Genomic DNA, 20309 nt, shown 5'->3' with positions numbered 1-20309 from the left:
TAGCATACCTTAGAAGATTCATATCAAACCTGGCTGGGAGGTGCCAACCGTTTAGTCGCCTCATGAAGAAAGGTGTTCCTTTCAAGTGGGACCAAGCTTGTAGCAATGCCTTCGAAAGTATCAAAACCTACTTGATGAAGCCTCCGATTTTAGCAGCTCATATACCTGGAAAGTCGTTGATACTATACATTGCGGCACAGGAAAGGTCTGTTAGAGCACTGTTGACCCAAGAAAATAGTGAGGGGAAAGAAAACTCTCTTTACTACTTGAGCAAGATGATGACACCTAACGAGTTGAATTATTCGCCAATTGAAAAGTTGTGTTTGGCGCTAGTCTTCTCAATTCAAAAGTTGAAGCACTACTTTCAAGCTCATGTTGTCCGTCTTGTTTCTAAAGCAAACCCCATCAAGTTCGTGATGTCAAAACCTGTTCTTAGTGATCGACTAGCGAGATGGTACCTCCAATTTCAACAATTCAAGATTTTGTACATCTCTCAAAAGGCTGTAAAAGGACAACCATTGACAGACTTCTTGGCAGATCATCCGATACCTGATGACTGGGAGTTAACTAATGAACTACCTGATGAGGACGCAATGGTCGTTGAAGTTCAACCTCCATGGAAGATGTACTTTGATGGTGCTGCGCATCGTGGGGGAGCCGGGGCTGGCGTAGTATTTGTCACTCCTCAAGTGAAGTCTTGCCCTACTCATTCGCCTTGACACAACTCTGTTCCAACAATGTTGCTGAATATCAAGCATTAATACTTGGGCTTGAAATGGCCGTTGATATGAAGCAATTGCAATTGTAAGTCTTTGGTGACTCCCAGTTAGTGTTCAATCAGCTTTTGGGTAGTTACGAGGTCAAGAAGCCTGAACTACGCCCATATCACGATTACGCAAAAAAGTTGATAGGGTGGCTCAACAATGTGACTATTCAGTACGTACCAAGGAAAGAAAATAAGAAGGCTGATGCTTTAGTTGCTCTAGCTTCATCATTAACCCTGCCTGACCAAGCGCAAGTTACCGTCTGCCAAAAATGGGTAGTACCGCCGCCAAATGAGGTCGAATGTGAAGAAAACGAACTCAAGCATCTTGTTGCTGTTTCTGAAGTTGAGAAAGAAGAATGGAGACAACCTATCATCGACTACTTATGCTATGGGATACTTCCAGAAAATCCGAGGAGGAGGACTGAAATCCGTCGTCGTGCACTTCGCTTCCTTTACTATAAGGATACTCTATACAGAAGGTCGTTTGAGGGAGTACTCTTGCGATGCCTAGGAGAAGAAGAAGCTCTCCAAGCTTTGCAAGAGGCACATTCTGGGGTATGTGGGTCACACCAGTCCGGACCAAAGCTCCACTTCCATATAAAAAGGATGGGATATTATTGGCCAACGATGGTAAAAGATTGCTTGGACTACGCTCGAAGATGCAAGGCTTGTCAATTCCATGCGAATTTTATTCATCAACCTCCTGAAGTGTTGCACCCAACTATTGCATCCTGGCCATTTGACGCTTGGGGATTGGATGTTGTTGGACCACTACCAAAGTCCTCTGGTGGGCATCTATACATCTTGGCTGCAACTGACTACTTTTCAAAATGGGCTGAAGTTGTTGCTCTTAAGGAAGTAAAAAAGGAAAATGTTGCAAGTTTCATTCGAGTAAACATTATTTATCGCTTTGGCATTCCTCATTACATAATAACGGATAATGGAAAGCCATTCGATAATAGGTTGATGAACAGGATTTGTGATCCTTTTGGCTTCAAGCAACGTAACTCTTCGATGTACAATGCTGCCGCCAATGGTCTAGCTGAGGCATTCAACAAGACTCTATGCAACTTGTTAAAGAAAGTTGTCTCCAAATCCAAACGAGATTGGAATGACCGTATGGAAGAAGCTCTATGGGCATATAGAACGACTCATCGCACGCCTACACAAGCGACTCCTTATTCACTCGTTTATGGAGTCGAAGCTGTCTTGCCACTTGAGCGTCAAATACCTTCGTTACGACTGGCTATTCAAGAAGGGATCACTGATGAAGAAAATGCTCGACTTCGATTAGTAGAGTTGGAAGCTCTTGATGAAAAGAGATTGGATGATCAATAGAGTCTTGAATGTTATCAAGCTCGATTGTCTCGCGCCTTCAACAAAAGAGTTCGTCCGAGATCCTTTCAAGTAGGAGATCAAGTCCTTGCCATACGAAGACCCATAATTACTTACCATAAACCTGTAGGGAAGTTCACTTCGAAATGGGATAGGACATATGTCGTACAAGAAGTTTATTAAAGTGGGGCTTACAAGCTGGTTGATGCAGATGGTATGAGAATCGGCCCTATCAACGGCAAGTTTTTGAAGAAGTATTATCCATGAAGTTGCAAGTCATGACGCTCCTCGACGTATGAGCTTAAACTGCAAGTCATGACGCTCCTCGACGTATGAGCCTAAACTGCAAGTCATGACGCTCCTCGACGTACGAGCCTAAACTGCAAGTCATGATGCTCCTCGACGTATGAGCCTAAACTGCAAGTCATGATGCTCCTTGACGCACGAGCCTAAACTGCATGTTGCTACACTCCTAGCCCGCGAGAGTATAAACTGTGTACGACCCAAAAAAAATAGTCCGCTAGGTTGAAAATCTCGAAAGAGGCGGCCTAGGCAAAAGTTAGGATGTAAAAAAAAAAGTCCGCTAGGCTGAAAATCTCGAAAGAGGCGGCCTAGGAAAATCTACCCAGTCTGAACTATGACTTGATCCTCTTCACCGAGGTACGTAGGCAGCTTAGAGTTTCATTCTAAGTTCAGTCGCATAAGTTCAAAAGATACATATTGCCCCAATTGTTGTTCGAGTGAAGTATGGAGGAATGCAAAGTCAAGCTGAAATGCCATTCTCCTGTTGAACTTTGATCTCATTTGATTTACAGGGGGCAACCCTCCTTGGTAAATTGATATCTTCAATGGGCCGATTTTAGAAGGATGTCAAATATTTGCATTGAAGTCCAGGGATTCTCTATGTCTTCAAGTTCGCCAAACCTTCAAGTTTGTTGGTCTCCAAGTCCGCCCTCTGCCTAAAAAAGGGGAAGAGAAGTGAGGCATCAAAAGGAAACACAAGTATAAGGAAATGATTGCTTGGCGCAACGTTTCAAATTCAGTGAGATTTGAACCCCAAGATATTTGTGAGAATATGGCTCTTAAATTTCGATTTATGGCAAGTAAGACGTCTTCCGATCTCGAGGCTTCCATATCAAAATACAAAATATTTGGTGAAGTCGCGCAAATCTGAAATTGTCGGTGTATCAGAATTTAGTCTTGATTCGAAATATTATCTGAATGTATCTGTAAGGCATTAAATCTTGAATTTTGGATATGTTATATATTTTGAAGTTAAGTTTCCAGTAAATTAAACGGTTCATGATTTCGACGTTCCTACTTCAAGATACAAAACTTTTGGCGAAGTCACGCAAATCTGAAATTTTCAACGTGGTGGAACCTAAAGTTGATTTCAAAATATAATCTGGGACGATCCTGAAGTTATTTGATTGAGAATTTTGGATATGTTCTAGATTTTGAAGTTTAGCTTTCAATAAATCAAACGGTTCATAATTTCAATATTCCTACACCAAGATATGATTTTTTTAGTGAGACTGGGCAAATCTGGAATTGACAGCGAGGTGCAATATAAAGTTGGTTTCAAAATATTATTTGGGACGATTCTGAAATTTTTTGATTTATAATTTTGGATATGCTCTAGATCTTGAAGTCTAGTTTTCTTGAAATCAAACGGCTTGTAATTTCGATATTTTTACACTGAGATATGAATTTTTTTGGTGAGACTGCGCAAATCTGAAATTTTCAACATGGTGGGATCTAAAGTTGGTCCCAAAATATTATCTGGGGCGATTCTGGAGGTGCTTTATTCTGAATTTTGGATATATTTTAGATATTGAAATCTAATTTTTGAAAAAATCAAATAGTTCATTATTTAGGCTCTCCCACGATAAGATATGAACCTTTCGTTACAAGTGCGTAAAGTAAAAAATTATGCAACTAAGGAGAAACAATCTTATCTAAGATGAAATAAATATCCACTAGGTCAACCTAATATAAAAAAATAAAAGAGGAGATAATGCTAACAGCCTAATCTAAACAAAATTTGTAGTTGATCAGTTCTTGACAGCTAGTCTCGAAGTTCTTCTTCTTCTCCTCCAAATTGGCCGAATCATCAACAGTCAACAAATTTATGTTGTCATATGAAGAGACCTCAGTCTCGGCAGTTGAAATTTTTTTCTGAATCTCTTCAACCTCCTTTTGAGTCGCTTCTATAACACCTTCGAGGTTCTCCCTCTCTTGTTGTAATGTCTGCAACTTCTTCACGACTCTCTTCAATTTCTTTTCACTAGAGGAAACTTTCTTGACTTTCTCACTTGCTTCAAGTTTGAACGATTCGAGACGCTCTTTAGCTTTGGAAATCAGCTCTAGCTTCTCATCTTCACTCGTCTTATCAGCCATATTGGATCGCTCTTGGTCATATGATGCGGCAAGTTCAAAAAGAGAATTCAGTAAATCTTCTAATGGAGAAAAATCCAGAATATTCGTCTTCTTCATATCCTCGAAAATCTCAATGATTTGCTCCCTATAAGATGAGAGCAATTCCGGACGAGTTTTGGAGAGCCTATTGCAAATATCCTCCCAAAGTCCCAAAATGAATTCCTTCTTGCGATTAACAATGCTTTTTCCTTCAAATATAGATACCGCTGTATTTGTCATTGGTGAAATGCGAGTTATCTCATTTGGAGTTTGTCTTTTTAGGGATTCGTCATGAGGAAGAGATGCCGCCTTTGACGATGACTTCACTTTACACGTAGACCCTCCAATAGATTCATCACTCACTTGCGACTTGTCACATGGGGATACCATCGGATGCCCAATGGTGTTTAACTGCATAAAGAAAAGGCAAAGAAAGTAAGTAACTTATAGTGAAGCTACTCCTAAAAAAAAGAGGAATGAGCGAGGCGATTGTATTTTACCTCTTTGTTACAAGATGTATGCGTTCTTGAGGGACTATCAACACTTTGAACCTCTAAGATCTCTACTGGGTTAGGCCGTTTCCTTTTCCACTTTTGATCTTCATTGGTACTATGGCTTGTGTCTTGAGGAACACGCGTGTTAAATGGAAGAACTAGAGGGTGTGTCTCTATAGCTGTTGAAGTGCACACCACTTCTTTCAAAGCTGCCTTTGAGGATTTAAGCTTCCTTTTTTCAGGTTGCGTAACTACTTTTGGGATTGGAGTTGATATTTTTTTAACTTTTGCGAGCGTCTTTCCAACACCTTGATCTTCACCTCCTAAAGGAGTTGTAGACTTTAGCCCAACATTGTCTACCAAAGCTTGTAAGTTATTCTCAAGAAACTTCCCATGCGCTTTCTCCCACCAAGACATATAATTAGTGGAGAAAGGTTTCTCCATAGGATCTCCCGCTGGGGGAAAAATCGCACGTGACATAGATCGATATAGTGTGCAAATCCTCCAAAATCTGATTCCTTCGTCTAGAGAGGTGTTGCGGATATCGTTCTCCAAAAAGCCGAGGACGTTCTGGTAAAATCCAAATTGACGACCAAACTGATGCGGGCTATATGGCTCGATGATGAATGAGTTACCATACCTCAAAGGAAGGTAATTAAAACGTAAGCTCATGAAGTAATTTGATTCCAATTCTTGAAAGGCATCGTTATCCATGTAATAATAAGGACGGGAATTGGTTAACATTGTTGGTGCCCAAACTATATCCTCCCCATTGTGGATGCGTTTTCTTCCATCCTTCTCGTCAAAGTACCTTGCATCCCCTTCTCCTGAGTATGCCACCATCAAAGGGATAGATGGACCCTTAGCAAATGGATAGTGAGTTTTGAAGTAATGTGCAAGCCAGCCATAAACATAATGAATGGGAAAAGAAACTTTGACCTGATCGAGTTGGGAAGAACGCGAAATCTTATTCAAACCATGATAAATACTCGCTAAAACTGGGACTGCAAGGCTAATCTGTCGCCCGCCTGCCATCATGCTTGCCATCTTAAAAGTCTCAGGACGAATGGAGTTTTCTACCTTGGGGAACACAAAGACACATAGCCAAATTGATAAGAATGTCGCTACATATGTCTCATCTTTCTTGTCAGACCTCACTCTAAGCTTAGAGAATATAGTTTCTTGATCACTCGACCACCTCGTCGTCTCGGGAATAACTCCATTAGGATTATGTGTTGACTTTAGGCGTGCAGATTTCTTTTTCTTTCGCAATGGGGCAGGCCTATATATTAAAGGTTTTTATACCAAAAACTTGTCCACTTGATGAAGGAGACCTTTTGGGTAGCACCCGTACCCTCCTTAAGATGATGAAATGCGGCAAATAAATACTCGCAAGATCGAGGAATAAATCTGACTTGTTTTTCATTCAAACCGATGAGTTCCCTTGTCTCAGGTACCACTTCTTCGTACGGAGAACCCGCAATGGGCAAACCCCCAAGGATATGTAAGTCCCAAAGAGATATAGATAGCTCCCCAGCTGATGTAAGAAGTGTGTTCGTCTTGGGGCACCAAGCCTCACAAAATGCTTGCAAAATGTTCGAGTTTCGATCATAAGTGAAAAGTGAGGCATAGACAACATCGTAAATCTTTGTTGTACTCAGAGTTTGTTGGCTTCCACCAAGTACGTCTTCAGCCCATTCCCAATATCCTAGGATATGATGATACTCGCCCTCGATTGTTGTTGTGTTTTCCCAATGTACTTCGCCTTGAATTATGCGACTTCCTAAGTTTGGAAGGGTGCTAGCAATATTTACATGACGATGGATTGGCGCTTGGAGAGACCACATCTTGGATAATGGATTAGAAATCGATTTGTGTTCCAAGGTCCAGTTCTCTACATGAAGGGAATTCCTTAGAGGAGGCCATGGGGCTGCATTTCGGCCGGCTTGTGAGGTGTGAACCAAAAGCTTGGTTTGTTCTATGCCATCTTTAGTCTCGATGATGAGATATCTAAGTTTTGAGGAAGGTGAGGTATAGTCCCTGAAATTTGCCATCTCTTCATGCTGAAAAAAAAAGAAAAAGAAAAAAGGGGTCATCAAAGTCCGAATCAAGAATATTAGAATGGGTACAAAGGTCTAAATGGATGAAATGCTCTCCAAGAATCGGGCCATTTTGAGAGTAATCTCTCCAAGAATTGGGCCACATTGAGAGTAATCTCTCCAAGAATTGGGCCACATTGAGAGTAATCTCTCCAAGAATCGGGCCATTTTGAGAGTAATCTCTCCAAGAATCGGGCCATTTTGAGAGTAATCTCTCCAAGAATCGGGCCAAATTGAGAGTAATCTCTCCAAGAATCGGACCATTTTGAGAGTAATCTCTCCAAGAATCGGGCCACATCGAGAGTAATCTCTCCAAGAATCGGGCCATTTTGAGAGTAATCTCTCCAAGAATCGGGCCACATCGAGAGTAATCTCTCCAAGAATCGGGCCATTTTGAGAGTAATCTCTCCAAGAATCGAGCCATTTTGAGAGTAATCTTTCCAAGAATTGGGCCACATTGAGAGTAATCTCTCCAAGAATCGGGCCATTTTGAGAGTAATCTCTCCAAGAATCGGGCCATTTTGAGAGTAATCTCTCCAAGAATCGGGCCACATTGAGAGTAATCTCTCCAAGAATCGGGCAAGGATGGATACTCATCCCCTCATACCCCAAGATTATCTTCTTCATGCGTGGATCATCTTGTTAAACAAGAACATATCTTTCTCGCTTGACCTACAAAAAAAAGAAGAAAGGACAACAAAACAAGAAAAACACAAGAAAAGAAGAAGAAATTACCTTCGCGTCAATGCTTCCAAGTCGTCAAAAGTAGACTCAAAACAATTTGCAAACGCTGGAATTGGTACTAATACAATGAAGGATGTATGGTATATATAGGGGTCGAAAGGATGGCATAAAGAAGTTTCGATCCGATGTGGGATCAGCTGTTAAGGCGGCTGACACAATTGTGTTCCATGTAGAATTTGACTTTGTGCCTTCTATTCTAATAGGGATTGGTTTAATTACGGTGGCAACATATGAATCCAAGAGCAACTCAAATTGGTGTAGGAATTGCCAACAGAATATGAAATCATGTCTAGTTACGGTAATAAGCCAAGTATTTCTTTCCCAATAAGGAATGTGGATAGCACTGGCGACAATTACCATTTCCTATTGAAATTCAATGGGTTTGTCTTATTCTTATTCAAGGTAAATGATCATTATTTTGTTCAAGTAATTGATCGGGTGTGCACGTAACAAAATTGCATGGACAATCCTCTATGCTCTAAACTGGCGTAAGCCAAATTTGATAGTCCGCCAGTACTTTATTACTCGTTTTCGGTTACGATAAGTCTATACCTCAACAAGTCTTGAAGTAGGGGGTATTTGTAGGCATATAAAATTTATTGGGATTAAATTCATAAAATAATTTGGACTATATTTTAAATTTAAGATATATTAGTTCAAATAAATTTATTGGGCTAATATAATTAGATTATTATATAAGTTCAAATGCATATGAGTTAAATAAATGAGTCCAAATCCATTGGGCTAGCCCATTTAATTGGGCTAAAGTAATGAGCCCACTTCATTAAGCCCAATATGTCATCTTCCTAGAGGCCCAGTTTGGCGCCATGTGTCAAATGACATGGCGCGCCAAGTCAAACGGAAGAGCCAATGGGATCATGCCACGTGTCAAAATGACAAGGCATGCCAAGTCACGCTAAAAGGCCAATGAAATCGCGCCACGTGTGCAAGTGACATGTTCTGGCCAATCAAATGCGGTCATGTCACAATTTAATTTGATTGGTCGGAAAGAGTTTGTTCTTATCACAACTACTCTCTTCCACAACTATAAATAAGGGTCTTCATAACTCAGAAAAGACACCAGAAGTTATAACAAGAAGCAAGAAAGAGCTCGTGGATCAAACGCTGCAAATTCCTCCACAAGTTTCAGGCTTCAAGTTCAAGTTCAAGAAATCAAGTGCAAGTTCAAGAACGAAGAACAAATTAAGGTCAAGTTCAAGCAATCAAGCTCAAGCTCAAGAACAAGATCATCGTTCAAGACAACAAATACATATTCAAGATCAAGCTCAAAGACCCTTGAATTTATTTACCATTGAAAAGCAGAATCAGAGGATTCATAGAGATTGTACACTCAAATATTCGAAATAAAATACTACGATTGTTGCGATATTTTCGGTCTTGATTTTATTTTCTCGACGCAAAATTATTGTCTACAGTAATATTTTAGGTATATATCAGTGTTTATTTTTTCTTTAGTATATAATAACGATAATTATTTTCCTTTCTTTTACCAGTTTTTTTAAAAAGATTTTCTTAAATTGCAATGCTTTCGCTCTCAACTACTGATTAAAGAAAGATGAAGAAACATCGTTTGTGACATCCTATTCAAATGTTTGCGAGAGGAGTTGCATTTTAAATAAAGTAAATGTCAATGTGTCCTCGCTATAATCAATAGTATAATCTGTAGAACTTTGGCCTTATGAGACATTGCAAATAAAGATTAAAAATTATTATTGAAAATTAGGATTTGGGCACACATATGAGTAGAAAACTACATGGATTATGATAATTCAAACTTATCGAAGGAGTAATTTTTTTCTAAGAAAATGAAATAAAAACCCTAAATGTCCATTAAGAAATAGGAAAATTCTCTTCAAAATTTTAAAAAGGGGAAGTAAATGTAATACACAGAGAAGCTTTATTCTAGAGGATAAGTTATGTACTTGGAGCATTATTATAAAATTAGATACTTGACCAAAAGAAGTGAAGTTGTAAAAGTTCGTCTGAATAGGTGTAATTGATAGGCTATTTCACAAACATAAGTATTCTGCTAGAACTTTAGTATCCATATTTAATTTTTTTTTTCATATTTGATATCTTTTACAGTCGCGCAAAGTGCGAACATATATACTAATTTTGGCATAGTTGTAGTTTTCACCTTCTCTTTTTATGCACCTTGCCCATTAGTCCATGGGTGGGCAAGAATGACTATTACCAAACTCATTTCTCTCAAATATTACTTGCAATACATCAAATCAAATAGTAAGTTTTATTTTAGTGATTAAAAATTAAATAAAAATACAGATCATTTGACCATGTATATATATGAAACTAATCAATTTGTCCGCGCTTCACGCGGTTATAAAAAAAAATTAAATTTATGATTTTGATCTTATTATAATTTAATTAAAATATAACATATTGTTAAATCTATAAATACATTTTCATAAATTCGGAGTATTAAAATTAATAACAAAAAGTAGTTTTTTCTTCTTCAAGAGATTGATAAAAAAGCTGGTACTGTGTACAACTCAAGTTACCAAAAAAAAAGGTCAAATCAAACCATCACATATATGTTTGTTTTAGGCAAAGAAGTAAAAATAAAAAGAAGTAGCCACGGTGGCACCACAAAAAAAGACTAAATAAATATCTTTAAAAAAAATTTACTCACTCTCAATACATTTTTATTACACTTTTCCAAACCGATTCTTAAAAATTTAGTCAAGAAGCCTGATAATCAAGCCTACAATGTTGCAATGGGGTTTACTTTACTAAGCATATATATGGAAGCTACCGTTCGAAATGTTTAAACGTTTCATCTACTTTTGCTGGTAGTTAGTCCGTGGATTTTATTGCTGGACATAAAATCACAGGATATAAAATTAAAAATTAAAAAGAAAAAAGAAGTAGAAAAAAGAGAACACATAATGTAGCTAAGTGAGTCCTTTAAGATCTTTCATATCCAGTACAACAAATAAATAATATTGGCTTTAGGCGAGTTTTGATACCTGCTCAAAGTTCAACTATTTTGATCTTAAAACTTGAGATAATGAAACAGAAAAAGTAATTTCCTATATTCTAAAAGAAGAAACCATACAAAAAGAGCGTTGCTTGACTAAAATATGAAAAAAACTTCACCAAGTTTGAGCGACTCTCTATCGCGAACATAGAAATTCCTCCCTGATGTCCGTATTGTACATAGCAGTAGACATATATCAAATGTCTACATAGATCTCTATAAAAGACTTTTGCGATTCTCCTTATTTATGATGAATCGGAATAGTCTTTCAAATTCTTCAAAATAAAGAGATTGTTATATTTGACCATCATATTATACAATATGGTTTGGGCACATTCAGAGGAGGAGCACTGATGCACCGGTGAGGAGGTGTGAGCGACTGGCTGTAGTGGGCACGCGGAGAGGTAGAGGGAGACCTAAGAAGTATTGGGGAGAGGTGATCAGACAGGACATGACGCGACTTAGGATTACGGAGGACATGGCCCTTGATAGGGAATTATGGAGGTCGAGCATTAAGGTTGTAGGTTAGGGGAGAGGGTGAATATTTCTACAGCACAACTGAGAGAGACTATCTAGTTAGGAGTTAGACTAGGAATGTCAGTGGTCGTCTATTGATGCAGGGCTTTACCTTCTAGTTGTACTATACCAGCCATCTAATTCGTATTTCGTATTTCGTATCCTGTATTTCATATTTCGTATCTCTTATATATTGTTGTTATTTTATTACGCATTTTTATGGTACTAATATATTATCTCCTATTGCTTTTTTGAGCCGAGGGTCTCCTGGAAACAGCCTCTCTACCCTTCGGGGTAGGGGTAAGGTCTGCGTACATATTACCCTCCCCAGACCCCACTTGTGGGATTATACTGGGTCGTTGTTGTTGTTGTTGTTGTATATTATACAATAGCAAGATAGTCATTTTTCAATGCTTTCACTCCTCCTTCTATTTCCTTTCTTCTAATGACCAAAGTTAAATTCTTTTTGTGCTTAGTGAAGGAGATATTGGAACTCAGGTCTGATCAATTTGGAGATAAGCCAATTTCAATAGAGGTATTATAAGGAGAAGAGAAGAGGAACTGATGCTTGTTCAAAGAGAAATGGTACGATATGCTTTATAAGCAAAGAGAATTAGAAGAAAAAGGCTCACACTCAATCCTCATAACTATTGTATTAATTCAATTTAGGAAGAAGAAGAAAACGGAAGGTTCTAAAAAGGGTCACACATTAATCCTCATAATTGTTGTATTAATCAATTTAGGAAGTTGAAAACGGAAACCATACAAGGAAACAAAGAGATTTTAGGAGAGTAAAGGAGTAATAATAAATAGAATTAATAACGAAATAAATAAATCTGGTAACTTTAAATTTCTTCAATTTTTTAGATGGAAAATAAGGATAAAAGAGCAAAAAACTGAGAAAAGAGAAAAAATAAGTTTCCTTACATATAAGAGGTGTCACATCACATTTTTATTTCCCAACTTTATATATATATATATATATATATATATATATAGATAGATAGATATACGAGTTTTATGTTCATTAGTTTGGTGTAAGGACAATTAAATTTTTATCCTTCTTTAATTGACATATACTAGTATCAGCATAAATAAAATACTAACGAATCATATTATATCATATCATATCATATCATCATCATATCATATCATATACTATACTAAAAGTTGGAAGCTCCTTCCTTCAAAGTTGGATTACGATTTTGCCCCTATTGCAAATTAATTTTAAGTAAAATTATTAAATGTATAATATAATAAATATGAAATAGTAATATTATAATTACATGAAGGCTAATCACATTCGGGAGCATTTAAGTTATTTACTGCATTGAATGTAATCCTAATTAAAAAGGATGAGCGAATAAGAAGCTCGTAAGTCCTATTAAATGCTCCACATTCACTTCTCCTTAAACAGGTGCAATTAATTCCTAATTAAATATTTAATTTAGCCCATTTCACCTCCTAGGTCTAACGTAAATTGATACCTTTTTTCTTTTGGATTTGACGGCTAGACTCTTTCATTCAGTTAATTTAGAAGGAACATATTTTGTCAATTAACTAATTTGAAAGTTAGAAGACTTTATCAGTTAATTCATATTATTATACTAAATACTAATACTAAATACTAAATACTAAATACTAAATACTAAATACTAAATACTAAATACTAAAATACTAAAAGTAGGAAGATGCGTTATTAATTCAATTCAAAAGTACAATTAGGTTTGAGACCATTCTTATTCTCCTCTAGGACATTACTCTTGTCTTGCAACTATATATTGCATTTGGTGCTTCAACTTCTAAAAAATATATATTGGATAGGAAAAAAACATTTCTATATTATAACTATATATTGTGTTCGCATCTATTCTCCTAGCTACTACAAGATAAATTACAATGGCAAACGAAGAAGAGCTAGGAAAGTTGTACATACCTAATAGCAAGTTGAAGAAATATGCAAATAAAGTTTTAGTCATTCGACGAGGCTTAATAAAAGAATACAAAAATGAGTAACGACGAAGGTGTACATTGGCAAGGGGGTAAAGGTGCATCTAGGCTGAGAGGGGGGGTCTTGGAACATAGGGACCTTGATGGGGAAGTCTATTGAGTTAGCAAAGGTTCCTCATAAGAGGAAGATCGATATAGCTAGTCTCCAGGAGACACGATGGGTGGGAGATAAGGCACAAGATGTAGACGGATTTAAGTTATGGTACTCTGGTCACGTGAGGTGCAAGAACGGGGTAGGCATTTTGGTTGATAGTGATCTCCGGAAGCTAGTGGTGGAGGTTAAGAGAGTGAGTGACAGGCTGATAGGAATTAAGCTAGTCGTTAGGGTTTTTACTTTAAACGTGATTAGTGCGTATACACCCCAAATGGGCTTGGACGAGGACGTCAAGAGGCGCTTATAAGAGGAATTGGATGGGGTTGTGCGTGGTATCCCGCACACTGAGAAGCTTTTCATAGGAGGAGATTTCAATAGACACATTGGGGTGACATCTGGGGATTATGATGATGTGCACAGAGGCTTTGGTTTTAGAGTTAGGAACGGAGGAGGAATTTCACTGCTAGATTTTGCTAAGGTGTTTGATTTGGTAATTGCTAACTCGAGTTTCCTGAAGAAGGAGGAGCACTTGGTTACTTTTAAGAGTTTGGGAGCCAGGACCCATATTGATTATACTATTCAAAAAGTCGGATAGAGGTCTGTGCGCGGATTGCAAGGTCATCTCGAGTGAGAACCTCATGATCCGACATAGGCTCCTGGTCATGGATTTGGAGATCATGAGGAAGCGGATAAAGAGGGTTGTATATGGTCTTTCTAGGATCAAGTTGGGATTTTTGACTAAGGTCAGTGCCCATGATTTAGGGGATAAACTGCTGGCTGTGGGGGCATGGAGGAGAAGTGGGGACGCAAGTAGTGTGTGGACCGCGACTTCGAATTACATTAGGGAGGATGATAGAGAGGTATTGAGGGTCTCGAAGAGCCCTTATGGTGGTCGCAAATGGGACCGATCGTGGAGCGTCGAGGTCCAAGGTAAAGTGGAAGCCAAGAAAGTGGATTATTTGAAGCTTGTGGAAAGCATGGACGAGGAGGAGAAGAGGACGAACAAGGATAGGTATAAAGTGGCTAAGAAGGAAGCGAAGTTAGCAGTTACTATGGCAAAGACTGCCGCATTTGAGCACTTGTATGAAGAACTTGGAGGTAAGAAAGGGGACAAGAAGCTGTACAGGTTAGCCAAGGTGCGAGAGAGGAAGGTATGTGACCTGGACTAAGTGAAGTGCATAAAGGATGAGGAAGGTAGAGTATCGTTCGACGAGGCTCTAATCCGACAGAGGTGGCAGACATACTTCTATAAACTCCTGAACAATGAGGGGGATAGGAACATTGTGCTGGGTGACTTAGAATCCGAGAGCCATCGAAACTTTGGGTATTGCATGTCTATTAAAGCTGTAGAGGTATAGGGGGCTATGTGTGAGATGAGTAGGGGAGAGAGACCGGGCCAGACAAAATCTCGGTGAAATTCTGGAAGAGCGTGGGTAGGGCGGGCTTGGAATGGCTAATTAGGCTATTCAATGTCATTTTTTGGACGAAGAAATTTCCGAGGAATGGAGATGGAGTACGATGATCCTATTGTATAAGAAAAAAGGGGATATCCAAAATTACAACAACTATCGGGGTATCAAGTTATTGAGCCATACTATGAAAGTATGGGAAAGGGTTGTAGAGCTGAGGGTGAGGAGAATTATGTCTATTTCAGAAAATCAATTAGGATTTATGCCGGGGCATTCAACTACAGAAGCTATTCACCTTATTAGAAGGCTGATGGAGCAGTATGAAGAAAGGAAGAGGAATTTACATATGGTGTTCATCGACTTAGAGAAAACTTATAATAAAGTGCCGAGGGAGGTGCTGTGGAGATGTTTGGAGGCTAGAGGCATTCCTGTTGCATACATTGGGGGTATTAAGGATATGTACGAGGGTTCTAAGACTCGGGTGAGGACCGCGGGAGGGGAATAAGAACACTTCCCGATTGTTATGGGATTGCATCAAGGGTCAGCCCTCAGCCCATTCTTGTTTGTCCTGGCGATCGATGTGCTGACGCGTCAAATTCAAGGGGAGGTGCCGTGGTGCATGTTGATTGCAGATAATATTGTAGTGATTGACGATATATGTTATGGTTTTAACGAGAGGTTAGAGGTTTGGAGACAGACTTTGGAGTCTAAAGGTTTCAAATTGAGCAGGACCAAAATAGAATAGTTAGACTGCAAGTTCAGTAGCGTGACTCAAGAAGAGGATGGAGACGAGAGGCTTGATTTACAAGTCATCCCTAGGAGAGAAATTTTCAAGTATCTTGAGTCTATTATACAAGGGAATGAGGAGATTGACGAGGATGTCATGCAGTGTATTGGGGCTGGATGGATGAAATGGAGGCTCACTTGTGTTGTTTTGTGTGATAAGAATGTGCCATCAAAACTTAAAAGTATGTTCTATAGAGTGGTGGTCATATTGACTACGCTCTATGGGACGGAGTGTTGGTTGGTCAAGACATATCATGTCTAGAAGATGAAGTTGGTGGAGATGAGGATGTTGAGGTGGATGTGTGGGCATACCATGTTATATAAATTAGAAATAAAGTTATCCGGGACAAGGTAGGTGTGACCCCCGTGGAGAACAAGATACGAGAGGCGAGACTAGATGATTCGGGCATGTGAAGAGGAGAGACATTGATGCTCCGGTGAGGAGGTGTGAAAGGCTGGCATGGGAGGACCAACGGAGAGGTAGAGGCGGGCCGAAGAAGTGTTGGAAAAAGGTTATTAGGCAAGATATGACATTGCTCCAGCTCACTGAGGACATGACCATGGATAGAAGGTGTGGAGGTTGAGAATAAAGGTAAAGGGTTAGGTGATCGAGTGTTGTCCTTGTTTGTAGTAGTAGCTTTGATACCACTTGGTGCCTTCCGTGTTTTTTTCGTACCCCTAGTCTTCTGTTACTACTTGCTGTTGTTTTGTGTTTCAATTTTCTGATTGCATTACCTTTTGCTAGTTTTGTATTTTTGCTTTGGTTGTCAGATCGGTTTGCTTATTATTGCCGCTAATCTCTCGCCGAGAGTCTACCGGAAATAGCCTCTCTGCATGTTAAAGGTAGAGGTAAGGTCTGCATACACTCTACCCTCTCTAAACCCCACTTATGAGACTATGCTGGGTATGTTGTTGTTGTTATTGAAGGTGTACGTTGGCAGCTAATATTCGTTGACGAAGAGGTAAATTTATTTTAATAATTTTTTATACTCACCGCTCAATACACTGCCACTTTGGTGACTCTATTGCTAGTCCGTCTTGACACAGGGAATAAAAATACAAACTACTCTTTTCAACAATGACGTTCAAGTATGGAAGAATTTTTTGACTAAAATAAAAGCTCCTACATTATAAACGAAAAGATAAGAGGCACAAAACCAAACTTTTTATCTATGCACAAGGACCTCGAAGTAGTGTTTAATAGCAACATAGAAGTAATACAATGCTACACTGAATTTATGTCTCAATAAATCTTCAATGGTTTTATTTCTTTAGACGAGTCAGAATAGTTAACTAATGAGACTTTATTTGGTAAATACCTACATATATTTATTGAGTATTTTGTAGCTGCAATTATTCGATATTTTATATTTAATATTTTTTAGATGTGGTTTGTTTTATAATACAAGAGAAAGCACTAAATGGAGAAGGATGAAGCAGAAGGCGAGAAGTAATAGTTACGAACGAAAATCAAGTTACCACCAGTTACTTGCCACTCATGATTTAAACTTTACTACCTACAATATAAGTAAAATGTAATTTTTATGATACTCAATTTTAAATATATATAAGTATGATCGAAAGATATTGACTTTGTGGGGAGACTTAGCTGAAATTGAGGGGAACTTTTAGAGAGCATTGAAAATTTCAAGCCAGTAGTAGCCTTTTGTGATGTTAAAAGCTCTACTTACCAAGGTATAACACCTCATACCTTATGTATTTTCATAATATTTTATATAGCCTTAAGGTAACACTAAATTCGTTGATCTTTTTTATTAAATAGGGGATTTTTTCCTCTCGACGACACCTATTGGTAGCATGCTAATCTACCCAACATTTGAGAAGGCGAAAGATCTCAACTAATAATAAATTGTGGATTTCTCTTTCAACTTATTTCCTCTCTATATGTTAGGTATATAAAACATTCTGAAGGAAGTTTTACAATACAGGAATGGCAATATGAAGGCAAACAAGATAGACATAAGTCTAATGCCAAATAGACTAATGCAAATAGCTAGAGAAGTCAAAATCATTGATGTTATAGACGACTCAATTGTCAACTTGAAGGTATATTTATCTTCCAAAATCTAACACAATGTGTCCTACATTCATATGTTTACAACCTAACAAAATATTCCTGCTAATTTACGTATATGACATATACTGTAAGTTTAAAGCCAAAATTACCGACCCTAAAATTGGTGTTTTTTTACAGGCATTGATGGCTACTTCATTCCCTTTATTTTCCCTAATAAAGTCATTGAAATCATTACATCACTTCTTATTTGCAGTTATTTTACTGGTTATATTTTGTTTCTTTCATCTTCCATGGTCACTCCTTCTACATGCCTTTTCATATTCTTTACAACACTCTATATAAGTGCACAATAAGGTGTCTTTGTCCCATCATCCTTGTATTCTTTCTAGCAGAATTTTCTTTACAGGTTTTTTGGTTGCCGCATCACAAAATTGGTAATAATTTGACACTCTTGTCATTACCTTAAAACTTTATGAAGATATTCATATATGTTACCAGCTAATATTACTTGATTTTCCCATTAAACCACAAGAATCAGTAGCTTCATTGAAATATATTAGATTTTAGAACATTAATCATGCCTTGCAACTATATATTGCATTTGGTGCTTCAACTTCTAAAGGATATATATTAGATAGGAAAAAACGTTTCTACATTACAACTATATATTATGTTTGCATCTATTCTCCTAGATACTACATGATAACTTACAATGGAAAATAAAGAAGAGCTAGGAAAGTTGTACACACCTATTAGCAAGTTGAAGAAATATGTTATAGAATGGGTAATTAAAGTTTTAGTCATTCGAAGAGGCTTAATAAAGGAATACAAAAATGAGAACGACAAAGGTGTACATTGGCAGCTAATATTTGTTGATGAAGAGGTAAATTTATTTTAATAGTTTCTTATATTCACCACTCAATACACTGCCTCCTTTGGTGACTCTATTTCTTGTCCGTCTTGACATATGAAATAAAAATACAAACTACTCTTTTCAACAACGACGTTCAAGTATGAAAGATTTTTTTTCCAGACCAAAATAAAAGCTACTACATTATAAATGGAAAGATAAGTGACACAAAACCAATTTTTTTATCTGTGCACAAGGACCTCTAAGTAGTGTTTAATAGCAACACAAAGTAATACATTGCAGCACTGAATTTATGTCTCAACAATTCTCCAATGATTTTATTTCTTTGGACGAGTCAGACCAGTTCACTAATGAAACTTTATTTGGTAGATACCTATATATATTTATTGAGTATTTTGCAGCTGCAATTATCCAATATTTAATATTTCATATTTTTTTAGATGTGGTTTGTATTGTAATGAAAGTGAAAGCACTAAATGGAGAATGACGAAGCAGAAGGCGAGAAGTAATAGTTACGAACGAAAGACAAGTTACCACAAGTTACTCGCTGATCATAATTTAAACTTTACTACCAGCACTATAAATAGAATGTAATTTTTATGACACTCAATTTTAAATATATAGGTATGATAAAAAAACCTTGATAATTTGGGGAGACCTAGCTGAAATTGAGGAAAAATTGTTATAGAGCATTTAAAATTCCAAGCAAGTAGTAGACTTCTGTGATGTTAAAAGCTCTACTTACCAAGATGTAACACCTCATACCTTATGTATTTCCATAATATTTTAGACAGGCTTAATTTCATACTAAATTCATTGATCCTTTTTTAAATAGGGTATTTTGTCCTTTCGACGACACCTGTTAGTAGCGTGCTAATCTACCCAATATTTGAAAAGGCGAAAGATCTCAAAAAATGGTAAATTGTGGATTTCTCTTTCAACTTATTTCTTCTCCATATGTTAGGTATATAAAATATTCTAATGGAAGTTTTACAATACAAGAATGACAATATGAAGGCAAACAAAATAGGCATAAATTTAATGCAGAGTAGATTAATGCAAATAGCTAGAGAAGTCAAAATCAATGATATTATAGATGGCTCAATTGTCAACTTGAAGGTACATTTACCTGCTCCTACTGCAGACCCAGCTGATTCACGTCCTGCACCTGACCCTGCTCCTACTGCGGACTTGTCTCTTCCTACTACATCGATTGCACTACAGAAAAGTATACAGACAACACTTAATCCTAATCCCCATTATGTTGGTTTAATTTATCATCGTATGTCATCACCCTATTATGCTTGTATTTCTTCTTTGTCCTCTGTTTCCATCCCTAAGTTTACAGGTGAAGCATTGTCTCATCCAGGATGGTGACAGGCTATGATTGACGAGATGTCTGCTTTACATACAAGTGGTACTTGGGAGCTCATTCCTCTTCCTTCAGGTAAATCTACTATTGGTTGTCATTGGGTGTATGCAGTCAAGGATGGTCCGGATGGCAAGGTTGATTGTCTTAAGGCCTGTGTTGTTGCCAAGGGATATACTTAGATATTTGGGCTCGATTACAGTGATACCTTCTCTCCCGCGGCTAAGATAGCATCAGTCCGCCTTTTTCTATCCGTGGCTGCTTTCGCCATTGGCCTCTCTATCAGCTGAACATTAAGAATGCTTTTTACATGGTGACCTTGAGGATGAAATTTATATGGA

At 37.7% G+C, this 20309-nt stretch overlaps 2 protein-coding genes across 2 annotated transcripts; both read left to right on the top strand.

Annotated features, from left to right (window-relative positions):
• Positions 1-416: 416 nt before the first annotated feature.
• On the top strand, positions 417-2936 carry LOC138878095 (uncharacterized). The gene is made up of 3 exons (XM_070157752.1): positions 417-689; positions 827-1202; positions 2917-2936. The coding sequence occupies exons 1-3, from the start codon at positions 417-419 to the stop codon at positions 2934-2936; spliced, it is 669 nt and encodes a 222-aa protein (XP_070013853.1).
• A 10548-nt stretch (positions 2937-13484) lies between these two features.
• Positions 13485-13802, top strand: LOC104232711 (uncharacterized). Its single transcript, XM_009785974.2, has one exon. The coding sequence runs from the start codon at positions 13485-13487 to the stop codon at positions 13800-13802; it is 318 nt and encodes a 105-aa protein (XP_009784276.2).
• The last annotated feature ends 6507 nt before the right edge of the window (positions 13803-20309 follow it).

Source organism: Nicotiana sylvestris, chromosome 9 (assembly GCF_000393655.2).
Source record: "Nicotiana sylvestris chromosome 9, ASM39365v2, whole genome shotgun sequence".
Classification (NCBI taxonomy): domain Eukaryota; kingdom Viridiplantae; phylum Streptophyta; class Magnoliopsida; order Solanales; family Solanaceae; genus Nicotiana; species Nicotiana sylvestris.
Note: the sequence above shows the minus strand (reverse complement) of the source record. Positions and strands in the feature narration are given on the sequence as shown.

What these genes read in the sequence shown, in the direction of transcription:
- LOC138878095 (XM_070157752.1), top strand. Translation starts at nt 417, where the DNA reads ATGTCAAAACCTGTTCTTAGTGATCGACTAGCGAGATGGTACCTCCAA. An exon ending in TAGTATTTGTCACTCCTCAA is followed by an intron (nt 690 to 826) that starts GTGAAGTCTTGC and finishes GGTGACTCCCAG; the next exon opens with TTAGTGTTCAATCAGCTTTT. An exon ending in GAGGACTGAAATCCGTCGTC is followed by an intron (nt 1,203 to 2,916) that starts GTGCACTTCGCT and finishes TTTGATTTACAG; the next exon opens with GGGGCAACCCTCCTTGGTAA.
- LOC104232711 (XM_009785974.2), top strand. Translation starts at nt 13,485, where the DNA reads ATGGGGAAGTCTATTGAGTTAGCAAAGGTTCCTCATAAGAGGAAGATC.